The sequence below is a fragment of the Acyrthosiphon pisum genome, chromosome X (genome assembly GCF_005508785.2).
Source record: "Acyrthosiphon pisum isolate AL4f chromosome X, pea_aphid_22Mar2018_4r6ur, whole genome shotgun sequence".
NCBI lineage: Eukaryota > Metazoa > Arthropoda > Insecta > Hemiptera > Aphididae > Acyrthosiphon > Acyrthosiphon pisum.
In genome coordinates this window covers 89717760-89740274 of record NC_042493.1, presented here as the reverse complement: position 1 = coordinate 89740274, position 22515 = coordinate 89717760, and the positions used below count along the sequence as shown (strand labels likewise).

The following is a 22515-nucleotide window of genomic DNA, read 5'->3' as shown; positions in this document are numbered from 1 at the left end:
GGTGAACTTTTATCATGAATCCAGAACATCGAGGTACGAATTATTATAGCGCAGGGCTGCGGGAAGTATACCGTATACGGTATAGGCGGTATACCACTAATGATTTTCAACATCGTTTAACAGCAAATAATATATGATACTATGTACACTAGATTGTAGTCATTGATAAAATAGGTATGAGTATATGACTATAATGGACTATATTGACTTATGGATAAACGGACTTATTGATGTGACTATATTGTACACAAATCTGTAACACTATTGAATACCGATACCATATTATAATATGGTTAACTGTAACATCGTTACATCTCTTTTCTATCAACAAGAGTTGCTATGCAGAAGCTTTCGTGCGCCTGCATAGTGAGAACCGTCGTTTTTCTCTACGTCACGTTGGCCTAAAAGTTTGATATAATATTATGTTTATTGACTATTATATAGTAGGTAGGAATTCCGATCCGTATACGTACGTTTAATATCAATGCTTGCCGCAATACTTACACTGCAATATTGTACTATTCGCGACTTACCATAATTATTAATAATATGTATTATAAATCTGTCGGTTTGGTTGATTATCAATATTAAATATATTGTTTTGTCTTATCGTGTGACGACAGTGCAGTGGTTGATGTATTATCGTATTATTATGTGCGCGAATGCGGTCGACAGGTAATATAATATTATTAATAGCGATCAGTGGTTGAAAAATGCTATCTCCTCCCGAATGGCGCCGCAGTAGTTGCCGGGAGGGAACTGTTATATTATTATAAGCAGACGCATTATATAATATTATACATTCGAATGCTTATTTATTATTTATGAGTTTGTGACTGTATATAGGTCCTACCACGCCGAGTGCCGATACAGTGTCTGCGCACGCTTATGTATATACGTATAACGTATACATATACATAAAGCGGTATATAATGTGCGTGTGTGCGTGTGTGCGTGTGTGTGCACGGCGGGGACGAGTGTGCGCCCTAAGACGGATCCCGCGCTACAACATAGATCAATAACGGTGTAACATCGTTTCGGAGGCGTCTACATCACACACACACACACACAAGCCTCGAGTCTTATTACGACCGCGTAAACACCGCCATACATACGTCGTGCGACCGGCTCGCGTGACGGTCGTCCTGAATGTGTGGGTCTGTGGGTGTGTGCGTGTGTGTGGGTGTGTGGGTGTGTGTATGTGTGTGCGTGTTCGTGTGCGTGTGTGCAGTCTGAGCTCGCGTGCTCGCGTGCTTACACCGGGTTTTTTTTATAATACGCGAATATAGGTACCCGCTGCAGGTATATAATAATATATACCCATTGTTCGTGCCCGACGATTAATGCGATCTGTTTCCATTGATCTCACGTAAGTTCCGTGTGCATCGCACGCTGTTATAAATAATAATAATAATAATAATATCTGTATTGTAATAATAATTGATCACAATATATAATAATAACACTATTGACGGACGTACTACACATAGGTAGGTAGGTACAAATAAACATCTGATAATTATACTGCGTGTCGCGAAGTACATACACTTATACTCGGAATTTTCGCGCCTCCGTGATAATTTTTTTTTTTTTTTTATTTTATTGCCTCTCCGCCCCATTCGTAAACGTCGATTTTTGTTTGTCGCAATTTATTTTACGCGTGTTGTATTATAGTATGTATAAGACATTATAAGTACTATGTAGGTAGATAAACAATAATAATTATTATTATATTGTATAGGTTATGGTGGGAACGGAAACGACTGTTAAATGAAAAAGGAGCAAGGTATATAGCTTATATAAACTAAATTTGCAATATTTTCAGCTAAGGCTCAATATAACTCAAGTTAGGCATTCTAATGTTTTTTTTTTTTTGTAAAAGATAAAAACATTATGTTCGGTCCGATGTCTTTTATTTTGTTTTCAAAATTGAACAATAATCTAGTTAACATTTTTAAGACATTAACTCAAAACTACATGCATGTAAGGGAAGAAAAATAAAAATTCGAGCTTTCAGCCACCCTGCAGCAAAGGATTTCCCTCTATTTCCATAACGAAAAAAAAATGTTCTCATAATGACAACTTCTGAAGTTACGACTGTCGGAACAACTGGGAGTATTAATGTTTTAAATTGAAATTTAGTTGTTTCTGCTCCCCTTGATCAATTAATTGTAATAGGTATAAGTAATATTCATAAACGATAACTTAGATAGTAGAAAGTATAAATAAGTACCCAGTTAATATATAAATAAAACGATGTTCGATGTATGAAAACAAATTTCCAATGATCGACTCGGATCATAACGATGGTTAGGCATCACTAATTTACGTGCCAGTGCATATTATAATATACGCTATATATTTCTTTTAGTCTCTAGTGTAAAATATCTCACATAGGTAGTAGGTACACACATATCATTATGTATTTATATTATAATATTACACAAGTATACACAACTGTTGCATTTTTTTTCGCGCGTACTTAATCATAATAAACGAAACAATCGATAAACATTATAAATTGTATAAATATCGCAGTTAGGTACCAGTGTACCACCCTTGCAACACCACGAATAATAATAATAATAATAATATAATATATTATAGTGCAACCTATGTAGATACCAGCTGTAATATTATAGTGGAAGTCGCACTGACTGCAGTGGCCCAGTGTCGCCAGTGTATAGTCGTTCGCTGCTGCCTCCCCTCGTCAGTCGTGCGAGAACGATGTGTGCATCGTTCTCGCAAAACTATTATATCTTTCCCAGTTTTTGATAATCGATTGGACTTGTATACTTAAACTTTTATCCAGTTTGTAGCGTGAAGTGCAAACTATAAGTATATCAGGTGTACCTACGCTATATTATGTTTCTAAATTTTCAAAAAAAAAAATAATAATAATAAGTAGGTATAGCCGAATAGGTACCTAGGTATTATCATGTATTCATTTTAACGTTTTCGATGTTCTCGTATTGTACACACATGCATGAAATAATTATCATCGTCGTTACGTTTTGTCTTCTATATATATAGGCAAACTGCAGCAGCGTTAAAATGAAAAAAGAAAGGAAAAAACACTGCAAAGACAAAAATAAGAAACAGCCCTCGGATTTGTGTTCGCCCGGTTGCAGCAGTATGGATTGCATGGGCCTACAGCAAATTCCATCGTCACCGCCGCCGAGTTATGAGCACAGTTTGCAGGAGGTAAATAATAATAATAATAATAATAATACCTACTATGATGTCGTTGATTGTATTTCGTATCTCTTATATTAAGCAAAAAATATTAATTTTTTTTTAAAAGTTTAGTAACAGAGCAATAAGCATAGATTTTAAATAGGTACCATACAAAAACAGAATAAATATCAAAAACACATATTTTTAATTGGATAGGTCCTATATCAGTCCAGATGAATTGATTATTTATTATCATCTTTGTCGTTTAGATTTTCATTGTCTGAGTTGGTTTTATTTGAAATCTTAGACCAACATAATATTTCAAGTATAAAATTAAACTGTATGTCTTTCTGATAACTTTTCCATAATAGTTAAATAAAAACTGTCAAATTATATATTTTTTTTACTATATTGTTAAAATTATTCTAAGATATGCGATAGCCACGACATAATATATACATATTTGATATTATAATGGAAGAAATAAAACGTGGTATTAATATAATTATTTATTACGATTTCTACCAAAAATATTAATAAAATATAATTTTTTTTTACGTACCTATGCTACCTAAAATATTAATAATATATAATTTTTTTAGTCAGACTGATTATATTCAGGTCGTAATATCTGATGACAGAATATAGCATTATGGTATTTATGAATAAAGGTTTAGGTTAGGTTAGAAAATTAATAAAAAAAAAAAATTTAAATACCTAATAGATTTATCAGGGGAGGATCTAGATTCTAGGATACATTTTTGTCGGGGATCATATGATAAAAAATTATAATTAGCAACCACATTACACATATACTTTAATTTTTTTCTGGTTTGATACTTAAGCGTACCTATATAATAAAAAAAAATCATCTTTAAAAATTAATTACCAAATTGAATGAAATATATCAAACTGCAGATTAGGGAGTGCTATTTATGGTTATGCAAATTACGTTGTATAATATATATAGGTACTATTCAATATTTTTACCCCAAAATTATCTGTAATTATAATTAACAAGTCAAATTACATTCCAAACTAAAAAAAGGCCTATCTATACTACTAAGCGTGTTCTTAGTTTTTATATTATCCAAACATCCGTGACGTACGTTTATACAAAATATTAAATTTGTCAACTTATAAAAATTTTTATATATTATATATTATACCGTCTATAATTTTTTGATATATTGATTATGTTTTGCATAATATAAATCATATTAAACTCACTTATCGAGTTTGTTTTTATTTTCATCATTAGCCAGGACAATCTTCCGATCACGGTGGTCATCTGCAGCAGATGGTCACGGACGATGAAATTTGCGCCGGAGGAAGTGGTCTGCAATCGTGTAGCTCTGAGATCGAATGTCAAAGTAATGGCTCGCCCGTAAGACAAGAAATATTTCACAAGAGCAGCAAAGAGTTTTACAAAGCGGTCGCTGCCCAGTGGGGTATAACTTGCAAGATGAGCGACCACTGCAGGTGTCTGGAATGTCAGGTAAAATGCGATTTCCAGAAAAATTTTGAAATAAATATTAGTAGGTTAAAATAAATATTAGGACCATTACGTCGCGTTTTGTCATATATCAACATTTTTTGTTGGGCTTATTCAAACGTCAAATGCATGAACGTGGCTGGCACAGTTCTGATGGCAACTAAATATAAAATATAATTTTCAAATCGTATAGAATTGCGGAAAATTTGAAAAACCGGCACCGGGCCCCTTAACTCAGAAATTAAATTCTAATAAAAATATTAATTGTTAAATAGTGATTCTGGGAACTAAAAATAATAACAAGTTACAGTATTGTAAGGAGACGCCGACATATGAGGTACAAATCACAATATTTTCATCAATTAATTATAGAGCTGTAAAGCCTACATGATAGTGGCTGTCTTAGAAATAACACACTTAGAATATCTGTGGTGTAATTGCTGCGTATAAGCATTGATTTTATTATATACCTAATTTATTTTTATAACTAACCACCCGTTTGAAAAACCAATGACGTATATAATTTTATAATATAGGTACAAGATAATAAATGCCTCCACTGTACATTTTTTTCGTGTTCCAAATCAAATTATATTTAGCATAAAATACAATTTAAATTTAAAAAAAAAATGTTCAGTTTTTTTTGTAATGTAACGATAAAGTTCCCGTGGCCCATACCACTATAACTTGGACATACCTCGGGGGCCTTGGCCCCGGTGGTCCTGGCCAAATTACGCCACCGGATTTGGAGGTGTTAAAGTTTTGGCGGTCATATCGTAGGTACATTTTTGAAAAGTTTTCTTTCTTTTTCCAGATAGTTTTCAATAGAAATCTCTAGGCGTCGGCAACTACTCAGAACAATACGACGCTGCATTAAACCTGTGATCGGAATTTTATTTCTAAAAATCATTATATATATAGCGTGTAAACTTTTATGTTTTGATACGTTTCTCCAGTCCCACCCATTTCAAATTTTGCATATTTTTGTATGCAAATTGTAAATATTCAACACACAATACGCTTGAATGGTATAGGTACCTAAATGTACGACCGTTTCCGAAATATGTACGTCATCGGTTTACACTGAAAATTAATCTTTTTATGCCCTATGGGTATACCTACTCAATGGTAAAACGATACTATGTGTCTATATAGCTATAGCTATAATGCTATATAAAATATTTTTATGATATGTGTGGTTCTGCAAAAAGCAATCAAGCAATGTATATTGTATACATAAAAGTCCATTAAATATTGTTGTTGTTGTATTATTATTATTGACAGTTTTGATAAACAATCACACAGTAATAATATATAATATATATATACAGTTCATTTCATCTTATATGGAACCACTTATTTGATATATTTATTTGTTTTGGCCGTAAATAAGGGAATTGTATTGTTTGTAAGTGTCACCCTGCCAATAAAAAAAAAAATAAATATTGATAAAACCCATTTCGTGCGACACCAGCCATATTCGACCAATCCAGGAGTTTTAAGGATTCAACACTATGCGTACTTTATATTGTTTTATTTATGTGTATTTCTGAGTGCTTTGATATTATTTTTCCGGACTGAAAAACGATTAAAGGTTCTCTAATATTGTTCTCGACCTTTGCCACAATTTCAGTATTATATATTGACACATAATAATTGTTTTTTAGTTGAGCCAAATATTGTATAGTCTCTCAATTCTCACATCCTATTGCAATACGGAATACTTTTTACATCGCAATTCACAATACCTATATTACAATTTACAACATATTATTAGCAGAAACCAAATAGGTAATGGTATGGAACTTTTTAAAAGCCTTTATTTGTAATAATATTACGAATCTAATCAATATTCAGTGTCGACATAGTTTTCACAAGATTAAGTTTATTCCGAATTTCATAATATTCATATCAAAACATCGGCAATTCTTTTGACTATTGATAGGTACCTATTGTATAGAATACATATATTTTGTATTCGAATAAATATATGAAAAGTATTCAGAATACCCGAGAGAATACCTGAAATACATATATTTTGAACGTATTTGAATGTTGAATATTTTTGAAAAAATATGTTCAGTAGGTATACCTATACCTACCTTATACCATTGATTAATGATTATGAATACATTATAGTACGTACTATTCAAAAAAAAGTATTTATTTCCCGCCAATATATAGGTACCAAGTAGGTAATGGCTATTAGTTTTGGTCGTTTTGGAATGGTTTGAAATTAACTTTTATAGTTAATACACGACCACATTATAATAAAATATACAATTACCGAAGGGCTATAGGTACTTAGGTATGAATAAATTATAGTACTTACTAAGAATCTATAACAATAAATACTATAGTAGGCAACAATATAATATTAATTATTACCTATATTTCATAGTCGTATTACCCAGCGATTTAGCCCTATTAATCTATAATGTCCATTATCCGGGTTCCAGGTTCTATCAGGTCTCAGGGATTATTATCTATATCCACCCCCCTGTAACACGCCTTATGCGATTGTCAAATGATTAATGTTTCATGCTGAGTTTTTTCAATTAATAAAATTTAAGATCTTGTTAGTTTAATTATTGAGTAAAATTATTCAACTTCCCTGTTATTCATTCACAAATTGTTCATGTAGCTGCTTAAAAAAAAGCTTCATGACGTCAAATCACATCTACCTATATTAAATGCGTAATATATTATATGTTTAAATTAATAGGTAAATAAATAAATAATATATCGATATTGCATAGAAATAAAATTGAATTTATGTAGCTACTTAGCAATATAAATCTACCGATGTATAATAAATCTTTAACATTAACACATAGTTTTATCGTGCAGCAGCCACTATACTTATTATATGTAGGTCGTAGGTACCATCCTTAGAAAAAATGTCTTTACGTTAGTGGTCACCTTCTCAGATATTCTACTCAATCCGTTGTAGTGGTATAATGTGTATTATAATGTATCATAATATGATCATAATATTATGACGTATCATATCGACTATTATGTTTGTTACTTCTTATTATAAAAACATATTTATACTAACGGTTTGTAAATTATAAAAATGAGCGCGAAAAACCAGTAAAAAAAATTTCAAATTCAACTAATAAGTAGGTATAAAGTCAGTTATTTATGCTATTTACACACAAATATTTTATCTCTATACCAAACTCTCGACTAAGCTGAACATAAGCGTAAATATAGGGGCGGGGATTAGAGGGGCAAATCACATAATTTACTATATGTGGAGCGTGTAAAAATTGAATTAGACAATTAATGATGATTAAAATAAATATATCATATTATGAGGAGTTAAGCAGGCAGGCGTATACGTAGGTACCTACATATTTTATTTTTATTGTCATCACTCATCAGATAAGTTAAATTTGTTCAAATACGTAAAAAAATAAGAAATTTATTTCTATTTAATTTTTCATAAACTATTTTCTAATATTGCATTCATATCGACACGCGTACCTATGTATGTTGCAAATATATTTTAATTTATATATAAAATATATACCTAAGTCAATTAGAAAATACAATTATGAATTAGGTACCTAATACTTAGTATTTACTACCTATAATACGGCTATAGATATACCGACTAATAGAAAACATAAACTTCCTCTGAGCTAATGCACAGATATAGCTAGCTAATCAGTTATACATCGGATAATAGGAGTGTGTTGCGTTACTGATGGCTATTATCCGGCATTGGGCCGGGCAACTAATAATAATAAAAAGTGCTGTTCACGCGTTTGGAATGGATGGAATGGACCAATGTGTAGAAATAATAATACGTATTAAATAATAGAAATAATTTATTAATTTACACGACGAGTGTGCTGTGTATAACTGGCAGGGGCGGATAGGCCTATCGGGAAATCGGGAATTACATCGGCCCCTTGTGTGGGCCGCATTATAAGATAACAATACAAAAATATTTTTTTATACAATTCACATAGGTACAAAATATTATATTATTTCGGTGTTTTGAGATCATATAAGTGAATATAATATTATAATATAATACATATTATGTAAATTACTAAATATTAATGCAATAATAGGCGTATTATAAATGAGTTGGTAAAGAACAAAAAAATCATATTAAAATCATAATACCTATAAGATCATAGCATATACCTACCTACCCTATATTATACTATAATTATAGTCAATTAATGGGCAATAGGTAATTAAGGACGGTTGAAAGCGAACCTGGGTTTAAAAGAGTTGGATTTAGGAAATATTCTATTTCTATTTATCCATTGTGAGCAGTGCCGTAGCCCAAGGGGTGGGCACTGTAGGCCCGTGCCCCCCCCCCCCCCGAAATTTTTTTTAGCTTGTTTTATATTATATTATATGTTTGATAAAAATTGAAAGTTGGTGCAAATAAGGGGGGGCTTTAGGGGCTAAGCTCCCCCAAAAATGTCCATAGCCCTCCCAATCATTTCCTACATTTTGTTTTAACGTTATTTAATATTATCAAAGTATAGGGCCTTATTAGCCCTATTAGCCCCCCCCCCCCCAAATCTCAAACGCTATTTGCGCCTATGGTCAGACGTCACTATATTTTCAATATAATCAAAAAAGTTTCAGCATGAAAGTCTCGAAAAGCGGTAGAAAAATTCCGATTTTAACTATGAAAACATATTTCAATTCCTTATTCTCTTTTCTAAGTTATGTAGAAAACGGATTTTTTAATTATTTTCATATACCTGGTTTCATAGTAGATTTCGATGGGGTTCACAATCTATTTATATATATATATATATATATAAATAATTTACAAAACTATTAATTTTCGGGGGCGGGGGGTAACCCCCCTGTATGCGTGCTCGCATAACGCGCTATATTAGGTACGTAATCCCGATTCCCGGCAATATGACCGGTGTCGCACGAGGTATACGGAAACAATAATATCGATGGTGGACGACGAACTACCCATACGTTGCTCGCCAGCTATCCGGGCCCGAACTGCAGCACGTCGTGGACTCGGTCGCCGAACTGACCGAAACGACACAACAAACCACCACGACGGACGTTGATCGCGCTGCGAACACGCGAGACCCGAGTATAATAGTAATCGACGCAAATGGCGACGGATCGACGACGACAACAACGGGCGAAACGCCAACACTGTGGTCGACACGACCGTCGAAATACCACACCGTACTTAGGAGGATGTCACATCCGCATGTGTTGTCTCCGTCTTGCAAAATGTGTACAACATGACAAAAACTGTTTTGCGCGGGACAACTTTTCTCGCGCCATATTAATTGTTGTAGGTACAACTACCAAATTTTCACAACACGTAAAGAAGAACTCCATCTGGGCAACAGCGTGCTTTTTTTTCCTAATAGCACTATCCAATCATTTTTTATAATGGTGTTTAACCCCCCCTTCACTGTGTCGGGGGCCGTGTACCACAGATCAATACCTTCGTAGCCTAGCCTATATATATTAAATATAATATTATGTTCACGGAAGATGTAGCAGTCCGTCTCTTTCGGCGTAACATGATGTGTGCGCTGCATTTGCGAAGTCGGACACACGTGTTATGCCGCAAGAGATGGTCTAAGGAGCCACGACGGTCGACAAACTGCTATCACCGCCACCTGTGTACCTTTATCGCTGATTAATACCTCCGTAGTCGATGACCCGACCAAGGGATCATCACACCGGGAACTGCTACTTTCCGACAATCGGCGAACTATATTTTTCATAATACCTATTTAACTTGTCATAAACACTACTCTGATATTGTATTCTGCATAGGTACGTGCAGAATATGTGCATGCCACACACATGTTACGAAAACATTTTAGTTTGTATTACAGTCATTAGCTGATAATAAAATATTGTGGTTTATACAACTACCAATACAGCGGTTCTCAAACTTTTATCCGCGTAGGCGGTGACGCCGAAAGCGTATTTTTTATGGGGCGGTTCGCCCCAGTGTTTGCTTTGTGATAGTTGAATTTACCTTATAATCACGTGGGTGGTAGGTGGTGGCGGTAACTAATTTTATACTTTGCCCCACCAAATGAAAAACAAGTCGGCGCCACTGCGCGTAGGTACCTTTTATGATGAACAATGATCGGTTGATTTTTTTTTATATATATAGTGAAATTGTTTTAACGTACCATCTATGAGCTATTTCCACTCGTGGTACGCATAGGTGTACCATCCGTTGATGAACCGCTGTACCAATAGAAAAAAATTAAAACTTAAAAACTTTCTCAAACCAAATAATATATGTTCGATTATAGGTACGTATTTGGTATACCCACAGTGAACTGTCACAACTGATCGCCAAGCTTTGATTCATTTGATTTTACTTTTTGATGCATATAGGTACCTACTTAACTCTGTTGGATTATTATTTTCAGCTCTACACCTAATGGTGCGTATTAGGTATATAATACAATAATTTATAACTTGTTAGTTACCAAAATATGTCCATGTGGTCCGGACCTCGTGTCTCGTATATACATGCAAATTTTTGTGTTTTTACATAGGTAATCAAAAAAAACAATTTTTATCATACGATACAAAGGATCTTGTAAAAACTTTTCGTCGCTTCAAATGCCAACATTTTCAATTAATTTTTTTTTTGTTATAAATGTACATAGCCAATAACACATTTATCATGATTTTGCACAGTATTTTCCAAGCCTGGGCATAAATGCGTTAAAAAGTTAAAAGTTAAGTTAATTTTAACTTTTAACTTAACTTTTTTAAATTTAATTTTCATTAACTTCATTTTTAACTTAACTTATTTTAATTGATATTAACTTAATAAATAACATGTTACTTTTAATCAAATTCAAGTTAAGTTAATTTATAAATAATTAAATAATAAAAATAAAAAAAAATTATTGATATTACATAACCATTTACTAGAATAGGGAATTACAAATATAGTTAAAATAAATTTCTTAAATAAATATTTTACTGAAGTATAAAGTTGGCTATATTCTCAAACAGTTTTAGACTTTTAGCTCCCTGAAAAAGTATTCAGAGTTTAAAATTAAGTACATTCTTAAATACCATGTTATTTTTATTTAATAATTTTAAAAAATGTATAGCACTAATATTAATACTTTAGTGTATTAATAAATCAAAAGGTTGTATTTGTTTTAGTATTTTCAATTTTGTAATTTTTTCGTACCTACTTCATAATTCTATTAATTCAGTACCCGTGTATAGAAAAACTATTGGCTATTTCCTGTGTTCAATAATATTTATGATTTTTATTATTTAAATAATATTACTGAGTATTTATAAAGATATTATAAAAAAAAAAATAACTTAACTTAACTTAAGTTAATAAGTTAATTGAAAATGTTCATATAACTTTTAACTTAACTGAGTTAAAAAAAAAATTAGGTTAACTTTTAACTATTAACTGAGTTAAAATGTTTTACATTAACTTAACTTAACTCAGTTAAAAATTATCATTAACTTGCCCAGGCTTGGTATTTTCATTGCCACAGCAAATCTCAAATTCCCCGTTTGAGCAACTCCTCGGGTGGGGCTATAGGAGAGTGAAACATACTTTACGACATATTCTCGTGCCTACCTACCAAATGTACAAACAATTTTTATCCGAATCGGTCGAGCTGTTACAAAGGAGTTCTAACGCCAACACTGTGACCGGTAATTTTTATATATAGTTGAATAAAAACTCAAAAATGTTACGTGGACTTACAAGCTCCCCACGACTATGTGTTCTGAAAATGATCTGGACCCTGCCCGTGACAAATGTCTAAATACGCCACTGTGCAGGCTTCTAGAACTTCAGCGTAATTTATAGATATTATTATGGATAAATAGGGGCCCCGTTCTTCGACAACAAATTCGATGACATATAATAACTTGTAAAAATATATATTTTTATTTAATATATTTTATTTGATTTAAACATGAGATTACAATGCGATTATTTAAAAATTTAAAATAGATGCCTGGGTAGAAGTGTAGAACCATGATCAATGGTCATTAGATGATGATGGATACAACGAATCGGCTTAATATGTTAGGTACGAAAACCAAGTAGCCAGTAGGTAGGTATAGGTAATATTATCTACTTATAATCCTATACTATAATTTATTATAAATAATAAACCGATAACAGATATTAGCAACTATTTAGTTGAATTATGATGAATATATTTAGAATATGTTAATGTGTTAATATTTTTGCGCTGTCCACTCTAGTCGAATTAATCAGTTGGTTAATCGAGTCTGTAACTCGTCTGGACTGAGGGAAAAGGCAAAGCACCTGTTATGTTTAAAAAATAATAAATCATGTTTACGTTTTATTAGAGTATTTTCTTTTTTTTATTACAACCGTTTTTTTGTTGTTTGCAGAGTCGGTATTTCGATTGTGAGTATGATCAAGAGAACGAACAGGAGAAGACAGACGGTGGTCTCGGAGCTGGTACACCAATGTTCTTATCAGAAGTCATGCACGGGTCCACTTGCACATTAATTTAATGCATATTTTTCACACAATAGATTTGTTATTTTTTTATGAAATACCTAATCGTTGTGGCAATTATTACGTGTATCTACTAATGACAGCCCAACGATACCATACATAATATTATTATATATTTATATTGTTTTGCGTAATGACATGTTTGATTACAATGCCCAGGGCCTACTATAATATTGTATTAAGTATTAACAAACATTTTTAACCAGGCTATGAATATTTTACCGCCAAAAAAAAAAACCTATAAAGCCTGTCTGATTTTTAAAGTTAACCTTCTTACATAATATGTGTTCTTAATTTTTTTACTTTTACTAAAAACATTTTATTTTATATTGATACCAATTGACCTATATATTTATATAATATTGTAAGTTACTAATTAAATCTAAATGGTTATTACCTATAAACTATAAATCAATTCTACAAAACAATTATTGACAATGCATTAAAATAATAAATTATTAACAATTATTAACTTGTTTCTTGGTTTTTATTTTCCATTTAAAATCATTTTTAAAAAAAAAGTATCAAAATAACATTTACATATATTGTAAATTGTGGTCTGTAACAGATCAACATAAATCCAAATTTAGCTTACACAGTTTTGAATCAAATAATGAATTAATTAAATTTATATCATAATTTTTATTTTATAAATCACAACACATTCTTATTGTAATGAAAAGTAAAACAACCTTAAAAAAATTATCTTAATTAAATAATAAGTCGTTAATTACATGGTAAAAAAAACTATTTTGGTAGATTTATCATGCAGATTCATCCCTGTACCAAAAAAATACATTTTTACTATTATCTTATTCATAAGAGGTATCAATTACATTTTAACACAATTGCAATAATTAATGAAATCTCCTAATTATATACATAGTATTATGATAGTTCTGTTCTTATTTCAAAGGTTCAATAGAATTTCTTGGCTTGGGATTCTTTACTGTTTCTGAAAAAAAAAAAAAACAATTTTTCAACAAATACAAACATAAAATATTATCGGTTTGATATTAACATTATTAATGACATGAACAGCAATTGTTGTCACACAAGGAAAGGTAATATTGTTCAATTTGTATGACAATAAGAAATGTACTCATGCAGTAATATGATAATAAAATTGGATTCATGAAGTAACATATCAGGATTCTAGACACATTTGAAACGGTGGAGTGTCTATGAATTTGTGAAGTGAGACATTAAGCAGGGCCTATCTTTACTTTTTAGAGGTTATGAAACTTAATTTTGTTTTGATTTGTAACATGATTGACATCATATTAGCATCTCATTAACATAGTTAGTTTTTTGTTCCAATAAATAATTTAATGAGCTGAGGCCTGAGAGTAATGAAACATAGATTAAACATTTTTACTCTGTTATATCATATAATATTTTATTAATTTTAAGTCATATTATTGAATTTTTTTTTTAGTCATTTTTGTTTCGCTGTTTTAATAAGAGGTACATGTAGTTTTAAAATTAATCATTAGAAAAAGTTACAATTATTTTTTAATATTATGCAGAAAGTTCTCTGCATTCTTTAAATGATAATTATTTAAATTCCATCTACAATAAGTTTTAGAATTTTTAAAGTAATTAATAAAATGTGAAAGCAGTGATGGTAACACTTATTTTATACAAATAACAATTAAATCGGTATATTTTTTAGTCCTATATTTGTAAAATGGGTAATTTTCATTTTTATGGATAACAATTTGGTTTATAGGTCTTCTAATAAATGTTGATTGATCATCCAAACCTCCTACCACTGAATTTAAATATCTATTAATATTATCTTAACTTACTTATAGAAAGCATAGATAATAAACAATAACGTTTGACCCACTGCAACAACCACAACAATTGTATTGGTTGCACATGTAGGACAAGACAATTGTTGCGAATACCCAGCCTTCTGTGTTGCATCCCGTTTGATGGTATTCAATGAGTCTCTGATTTCATGTATAATTGATACCTGGTCGTAGCCTAATGGCTGAACTTGAGCTGTTGGTTGATGAGCTTGGTTTTTAATTATGTTTTCAGTCTTTAAATGTACTTCTGCCACTAAATTCCTACAAAAATTATAAATACAGTGTTTAGTGTATGAGAAAATGACATAATTTTAATGTGAAATATTGAAATATCACTAACGCATAACCAAAATATTGTAGAAATACTCATAAGTAAAGTATGGATCAATGATGTGTATTCATATTACAGGTTAAAAATTTAATTTGTAGCCAAACTTTTAAGATATGAGTAATGTGTATTCTGAGTAAATTAGCTTAGATACATTATATCACAACTTATGAATCTTATACAAATAACAACTGATAAAACAATTTACCAGTTACTTTAAAATTATATTTTTATCTCTTCTTAATAATAATTACAATTTTAAATAACACATGAATTTGCAAAATATTTGAAAATAATACCTGACTTCTCTCACAGAGCTTATAATTCCATTTTGGTTGTTGATCAGTAAATCAACATCTTGTCTTCCCATTCCTGCATTCCCTTGTGGAATTTGTACTACATTATAATAAACAGAAAATCTTAATAAATGCATGTAAATAGTTAACAAAAAATTCTTACCATGAGGTTGTCCTTGTGCACCACCCATTGATCCAACAACCGCCATAGTAGATTGAACGTTCGATAGCAAACTGAGAGTTCGTTCCTGACGACCAACAACTTCATCAAGTTTTTGGCTCAATACTTTTACAGAATCTACAATCTGGCTTTGACCAGAGAATATCTGATTTAATTCTCTTTGACTATCAGTTTCATACCAATCTTCAAACTCGTTATCTTCTCTTGTTTTAGTTTCTGGATGCTGCTTGTGATAACTACATATTACAATAAAGTAATAAATAGGAATAAGACATACTATTATTGCAAATAAGTGTACACTGGGATAGCTCAAAGTTAAATTGAGAATTTAAAGTTAAGGAAAAGTAAATGTTATAATTTTCGTTGAAGGTGATTTCTATGCTCAAGATATCAAAGTTTGATTACCCGAGAGTCAACTAATATTTATTAACTATCTTACTCTTCTTTTTCTTGATCTAATTTCCGTTGGTAATCTGCATACTCTCTGGTCAATTTATTTTCTTCATCTACGGTATTCTGCTGAGATGTACCAGTTGGTTTGAATGTTGTTCCCGGTGGGTAAATACTATATGTCAAAAAATGATTAACATCGTGGTCATCTGAAAAATAAAATTGTATTTAATAATAAGCTTATTTAAATACACACAATAATATTCTATGAAGAGATCACTACCTGCAAGACCACCAGTAGCAGCAGATACACCAAAATGACCATTCTTAGGTAAAAATACATTTTCGCTTCGGAAGCAAATTTCAAAGTCCTTTTCGTTATTAGTATTGCCACTATGGAAAAATACCTAAACAAATAAAAACATAAAATATAATTGATGCTTAGACTTTCATAATTTTAGAAATTGTCAGCATCTATATAGGATCTACAGATGGAATAATTTAATTAAAAACTAATAACCAAAAAACAAGCAAACAGATAATGAAAATTGTTGCTTATGGTCAAACTAGCGATATAGTATAAGTATGAGGATATAGTTTTTAAATGTATTGGCTCCACCTTACTAACGCATAGCATACCAAATTGTACGTTCAGAAGAATCCATTTGACTCTTTTATTTTTAATATTGGAATGAATGTATTTATCATTACATTTCAAAGTAAGAATATTCTCTATTGAAATATCTAAAAAACATGTTAGCCCTAAAAATACCTACCTTTAAATTTTATAATAAGTAAATTCCCCCTAACATTAAAAATAACAAAGTAAAATGGATTCTTTGAATGTAAACTTAGCTAATATGTTATACATTATGAGTTAGTAAGATGAAATAACACATATGAGGACCACGTCCTCTTAAAAGGGCGCGCAACACAAAACAATATTTTCTTCAAATTATAATTAAATATTAAATTAATGTAGTTAGAACTACTAAAAACAAATTGATCAAAATTCATTGTAAAAAAAAAAAAAATTATCTAAGCAAATATAAGAGTTATGGCTGAGCTTGGGCTCAATATAACTATCTTATACATGTAAAATTATCACTTTACACCCAAACAAAAAAGTTATTTTTGATATTTGATTTACACATAAATTTTTAACATTTTGTGCTTAAGACGATAAAAATATTAAAATTTCAATGAAACGTTTAGTTTTTTTTAAATATTAAAATGACTAAGAGATAATGGCCATGTCATATTGCGATAAGTGACTTCAGCGGTTACAGAGGAAGAAGTAACAAAAATTCAAGTATAAGATATTAAATATTTCAAAAAAACTTAACATTTTACAAAAATACTGGCGGCATTAAAATATTTAGTGCATAAAAACAGATCACAGCAAAAATTCAAAAACACACTTTAAAGGTAAGTAAATTACTGAGTGAAGCGAGCAAATGTTACACGTATAAGATAGGCAATTATGGCGACCCGGCTCAATGACGTCTTTATTCAATTCCTAATAACTAGAGCTCGGATTTATATGCATTTGCATAACTCAATTTTATAAATTGTTTTTATAACGAATATTTACAGATGATTTTATTTTATTTTTATTTTGATTCTTTTTTTTTTAAGTTTTCTGATCGTTGTAGACATTGTATTTTAAACAATCTAAAATATGAAAAAATGAAGATTATAAAATATTGCATTATGGTTTTTAAAGTATTAAATGTTTAACTATTTAAATATTCTTTTACTTCTGATAGAATAACTAGTAGGTTCCTATTTTCCTTGGTGTAAAAATTTTATATTGTTTAACATATGGCATATAATTGCATATTGAGCCACTTTTGTCTTGCATATTTTCTTCTTATTTGACACTTTTTAAATGCATATAAATATATAACTAATAACTCTTTGAATAATGTGTGTAAAAAAGTTAAACCTATACCATTGTCCATTTCTATTAGAATTGAACATTCTTTTAAATTAAAAAAAACTTATTTTTTGTGTTCCTTATTAAGAGGATGTTGTCTCTGCCTTACTATATTATACTTAATATAACAAAATGTACGTCTAACAGCTCCAATTTTGTATTGTTAGCTTAAATATTAGAGAATTGATCTATTAAAAACTTCAATATAAGAATATTATCTGTGTTCTCTTGTTGGTTTTTTACAATATTTTAGTTTATAAGTGAATTTAAGCATTTTCATATATTAATATTTTACACTCATAACTCACATAAAAATTAAAACATCGTAAAAAACCAACAAGAGAACACTGATAACGTTCATATATTTAAGTTTGATAATAAATCAATTCTCTCTAATATTTAAGCTAACAATTCAAAATTGGAACTGCTGGCTGTATATTTTGGTATATTCTGCGTTAGTAAGACAGAAACAATGCAATATGCAAATACAACATCTTCTTAAGAAGTTGCTAACTAGATTTTTATCACAATTAAAAATATAATGCTTGCCTGGCAAGCTATGGAATAAATTGTTGTATCCATAATTACTCATGATGAAATAATTTTGTAGTGCTCGTAGACCGAAGTAGAATATTCATAGGGCTAGGATTTATATGCAACAGCATGTTTTTTTGCTACTTCTGATTCTTGATTTTGTCAGTAATGTCCACGAATCACCTCAGGATGAGATAAATGGTGGTATTTTTATTTTGCATGTTTTTGCATATCTTGAATAAAATGTATATTATTGCGTATATTGAATAAAATTAATATTATTGCATATTTCGATTATAAGAATGTAAAAAATGCATGTTTTATAGTATATTTCGTAAAACTTGGTTTTTTGTCAGATATAAATTTTATTTCATGTAACACGCACGTAGTTAATATGAATTATACATTTTATTTCTAAATTATTTTATTTTATTTCTAAATTATATTATTTTAAGACCAACAACTTATCATTGATGTATTTTAATAAATAAATATTTTTTTTGTAACTATATTTTAGTGTTTATCTTATAAAAAATTAAATGCATATTTTTGCATATTTTGGTATATAAAATGCATATTTTACAATTTTTTATTGTATATAAATCCTAGCCCTGTTTATATATTATATTATATTGTAATCGCTATTGACAACATATGTTAGAGAGCGCATTGAGTCAGATAAGCGGCTGTCCCTGTGTGCAATTTCAATTGCTATGTGATATCACTTATGATATGGCCCGTCGGGCAATCATATAATATTTAATCATGATTGTAATTCCCCACAACAATACATACCGTTAATGTGTTCATATAATATTCAATTTTGGCTCTTGTCGCAAAAGGTTTATTTCTAAAATCTCTCAAACATCCAGATAACTGTTGAGTAGAGCCATCACTAAAAAAAACATGGTAAATAAATAATTTATTTAATAAATTAATTGGTTTATTTACTTTGCATGATCAAAAACTTGTGATCCATCATTTACTACACCCATAATATATGGATTATTGTGTTTGCCATCATTGTCGAAAGAATCAAAGAATACTCCCAAACCAGTCCATTTGTCGGAGCTACCAAATACTGGACCACTGTAGTCACCTTTAGAAGATGTATACCAAAAGGCCTGTTTAAAATCATAATTTAATATTATTATAAATAATAATAATAATATATTGTAATATATGTACCAGGCCATCAGCACCAATTCTACCTCTCCCGCTGACTCTAAAATTTATTTCAACTGTCCACCAATCAAACTTTGTTTGACTTTTTGTCCAAATTGCACCTGCAAAAAAAAACTTTCATTTATCAAACTCACTAATATCAATTGATACCTAATAAAATAACAAATGTTTCTCACAAGACTTAATAAAAGAAATACATGTTATTTTCTTATTGTGTATTCTAAGATTTTTTTTTTTTATTTTTTTTAAATTCCCTATGTAATACATTTTATGTTTAAGAAAAATAACTGATCACTAACAGGCGCGGATTTAGAAATGAAAAAAAGGGGGGGGGTTAAAGTACAAAAAAATGTACTTAATTAGTTATTTTGTACAGTCTTTCTTATTTTTTGAAATATCTTAAGTACCGAAGTCCTAATCTAAGGGTCTAAAAGTAATATATTATTATAATATATAATATATAAGTATATACACGTCAGAAGGGGAGGGCTAAAGCCCCTTAGCCCCCCCCCCCCCACTAGATCCGCGCCTAATCATTAAAATGTTTAATTTACCAATTTATAATAAATTCTGTAGAAAAGATGTTTACAAATATATGTAACACAATTTCTTCCAAGCATAAAATATATAAATGTAATAAAAAGTAAACTGTATTCCTTGGAATATACCTAGATTACATTGATACAATATTATCAATAAATAATAAATAAAACTTAAGATGTTACTGTTATGAATATTTAATTTTAATTTACATAATATTTAAACAGTAGTATTATACTAAATAAAGCATTTTATGGAACCAAATAAACCTTCTATTGTAATAATACTATGAGTACCATAAGAAAAATATAGTACGTATAAAATCATAATGAATTGTATAAGAACAAACCTTTTTGACTTTTTAAAGATGGTGCAATTCGAACATTATCTGCACTGGCAATAGCATCTATACAAAAACAAAAACAAACAAATGAATAAACAATACTTTTAGTGTAAAGCAACATTCTAACTCTTAATAAGTTATTAACAAATATTACATACAATTTGCATAAGGATGGACTGTTTATGAGTGATTTATAATCGATTCAAACTCTTCTCATTTTAATAGGTAAAGCATTTAGAAATAAAGCACTCTGGAGAGTATTTTAAGATACATACCTCCCATTGTGATGATTTTTTAAGTTGTATTTTTGGATACTTTTGATTATTTTGCTTACATAATAATTTCTTTATAAATGTTTGGGTATATTAATAAATGTTTGAAACGAGTATTAGGTAGGTAATCAAATATATTAAAAATATACCTCTTAATTCCTATTAATATTAATTAGTATTTACGAACAAAAAATGTACTTTTTTGCAAAAAAGTGGTATAAAATTATTGTTATTTTTTACAATCACTTCAAGATAAGTAAGCTTCGAGTGTTTTAAAAGATTTTTACTTGGTATTTTCCCGTTGCTAAAATTCTAAGTGCATAACGTTAATTTCAAAACAAAGTTCAATAGATCTTCGAGTGCAAGCATACTGTACAGTTATTACCAGCTAGGTATTGGTAGGGCATAAAGTTTACAAAGCTGTTTCTAGGATTCGTTGCCAAACATAACGTGATCGGACGTACCTATATGGATCGTTCAGTGAGGGAAATAATCAATTAATCGAAATAGAAACCTATGCACATAAAAAAAAAAATTAAACAAAGATAAAGAAGGAAACACAGCGAGCGTTGACATACTTCCGCCGTACTCCCAGAACGGTACGGATCCGTCCTTCTGTGCCAAATATGGTGGCTTGAAGCTGTACTTGTACTCGAACCGGGACACGACCTGGTTGCAGCGCCCAAAATCGGCGTAGCCCGACAACAGAACGAAGACGACGGACACCACCAGCAGCGGCAGACGGAACTGAAACATGTTCCCTAACAGCTGGAGCGTTCGGATTGACAAGCCGGTAATACACACTCACGACCGGACTGCGCGACTCCTCTTTCCCGTCGGTATAATACGTATGCACTTGCGTACACTCGCGATTCGAAACTCTTGTGCTTGCGGGTCGATCACAACGGCGTCATCGGGAAAACTGTGTTGTTGGCATAATAATAATATCGTCGTGGTTGTTGTTATTATTATTATTACGTGTGGTTTCGGCGGTTCGACGAATTACACGTTGGACGTTCCACGATATTATTATTATCACTATTATTATTACAATAATCTTAAACAGCAATACATATTTTAATACGTACGCGAATCGTAACCAGTCGCCGCCGCCGGTCGTCGAAACGTACCTAATTTTATCAAAATTATTACGTGACCCGCCGACGTTATCAAAACGACCGCTTCTGCCACATCGGCACGTCGGCGTCTCGCTCCGTACACCGTACTGATAACAACTTACGTACGTGTCCGATCTGAATTCACGAATTATTACTATTATTATTATTATTATTATTATTATTTACACAACCACCTCCAACAAAACGCCATCCTCCCGGTCGAGCCGCAACGTCAGTGCGTCGAGAACTCGAGACGTTCAAGTCGAATATCTCGACGACAGTGCTCGAATTGGGAATTATTAAGTAGAGGAGCCTAATCCAACAATTTATAAACTGCGTTCCAAGTGCAAAAGTAGTCAACACAGACTCGTGG

The 22515-nt window shown here is 30.8% G+C and overlaps 2 protein-coding genes and 1 non-coding gene across 6 annotated transcripts; 2 read left to right on the top strand and 1 right to left on the bottom strand.

Moving 5' to 3' along the window:
• The first annotated feature begins 1083 nt into the window (after window positions 1-1083).
• LOC100167749 lies at window positions 1084-13668 on the top strand. Of its 4 annotated transcripts, none has more exons than XM_001943002.4 (4): window positions 1084-1369; window positions 3034-3204; window positions 4439-4675; window positions 13070-13668. In XM_001943002.4, the coding sequence occupies exons 2-4, from the start codon at window positions 3055-3057 to the stop codon at window positions 13193-13195; spliced, it is 513 nt and encodes a 170-aa protein (XP_001943037.1). In that variant the 5' UTR covers window positions 1084-1369; window positions 3034-3054; the 3' UTR covers window positions 13196-13668. The 4 variants fall into 4 exon arrangements, with proteins under 4 accessions (XP_001943037.1, XP_016661984.1, XP_016661982.1 ...); XM_016806495.2 differs by lacking the exon at window positions 1084-1369 and adding an exon at window positions 2693-2904; XM_016806494.2 differs by lacking the exon at window positions 1084-1369 and adding an exon at window positions 2913-2930.
• Mir3026 (microRNA mir-3026) lies at window positions 10203-10262 on the top strand. Its single transcript, NR_040190.1, has one exon. It is a non-coding gene; the product is annotated as a microRNA mir-3026 (primary transcript).
• A 130-nt stretch (window positions 13669-13798) lies between the features above and the next one.
• LOC100158856 (protein ERGIC-53) lies at window positions 13799-22252 on the bottom strand. Its single transcript, XM_001943065.4, has 11 exons — window positions 21603-22252; window positions 20759-20815; window positions 19873-19970; window positions 19636-19808; window positions 19480-19579; window positions 16495-16618; window positions 16261-16420; window positions 15804-16057; window positions 15644-15740; window positions 15011-15277; window positions 13799-14154 (listed from the first exon to the last, which is right to left on the bottom strand). Exons 1-11 carry the CDS (start codon window positions 21778-21780, stop codon window positions 14118-14120), a joined length of 1545 nt encoding a protein of 514 aa, XP_001943100.1. The 5' UTR covers window positions 21781-22252; the 3' UTR covers window positions 13799-14117.
• Window positions 22253-22515: the final 263 nt, after the last annotated feature.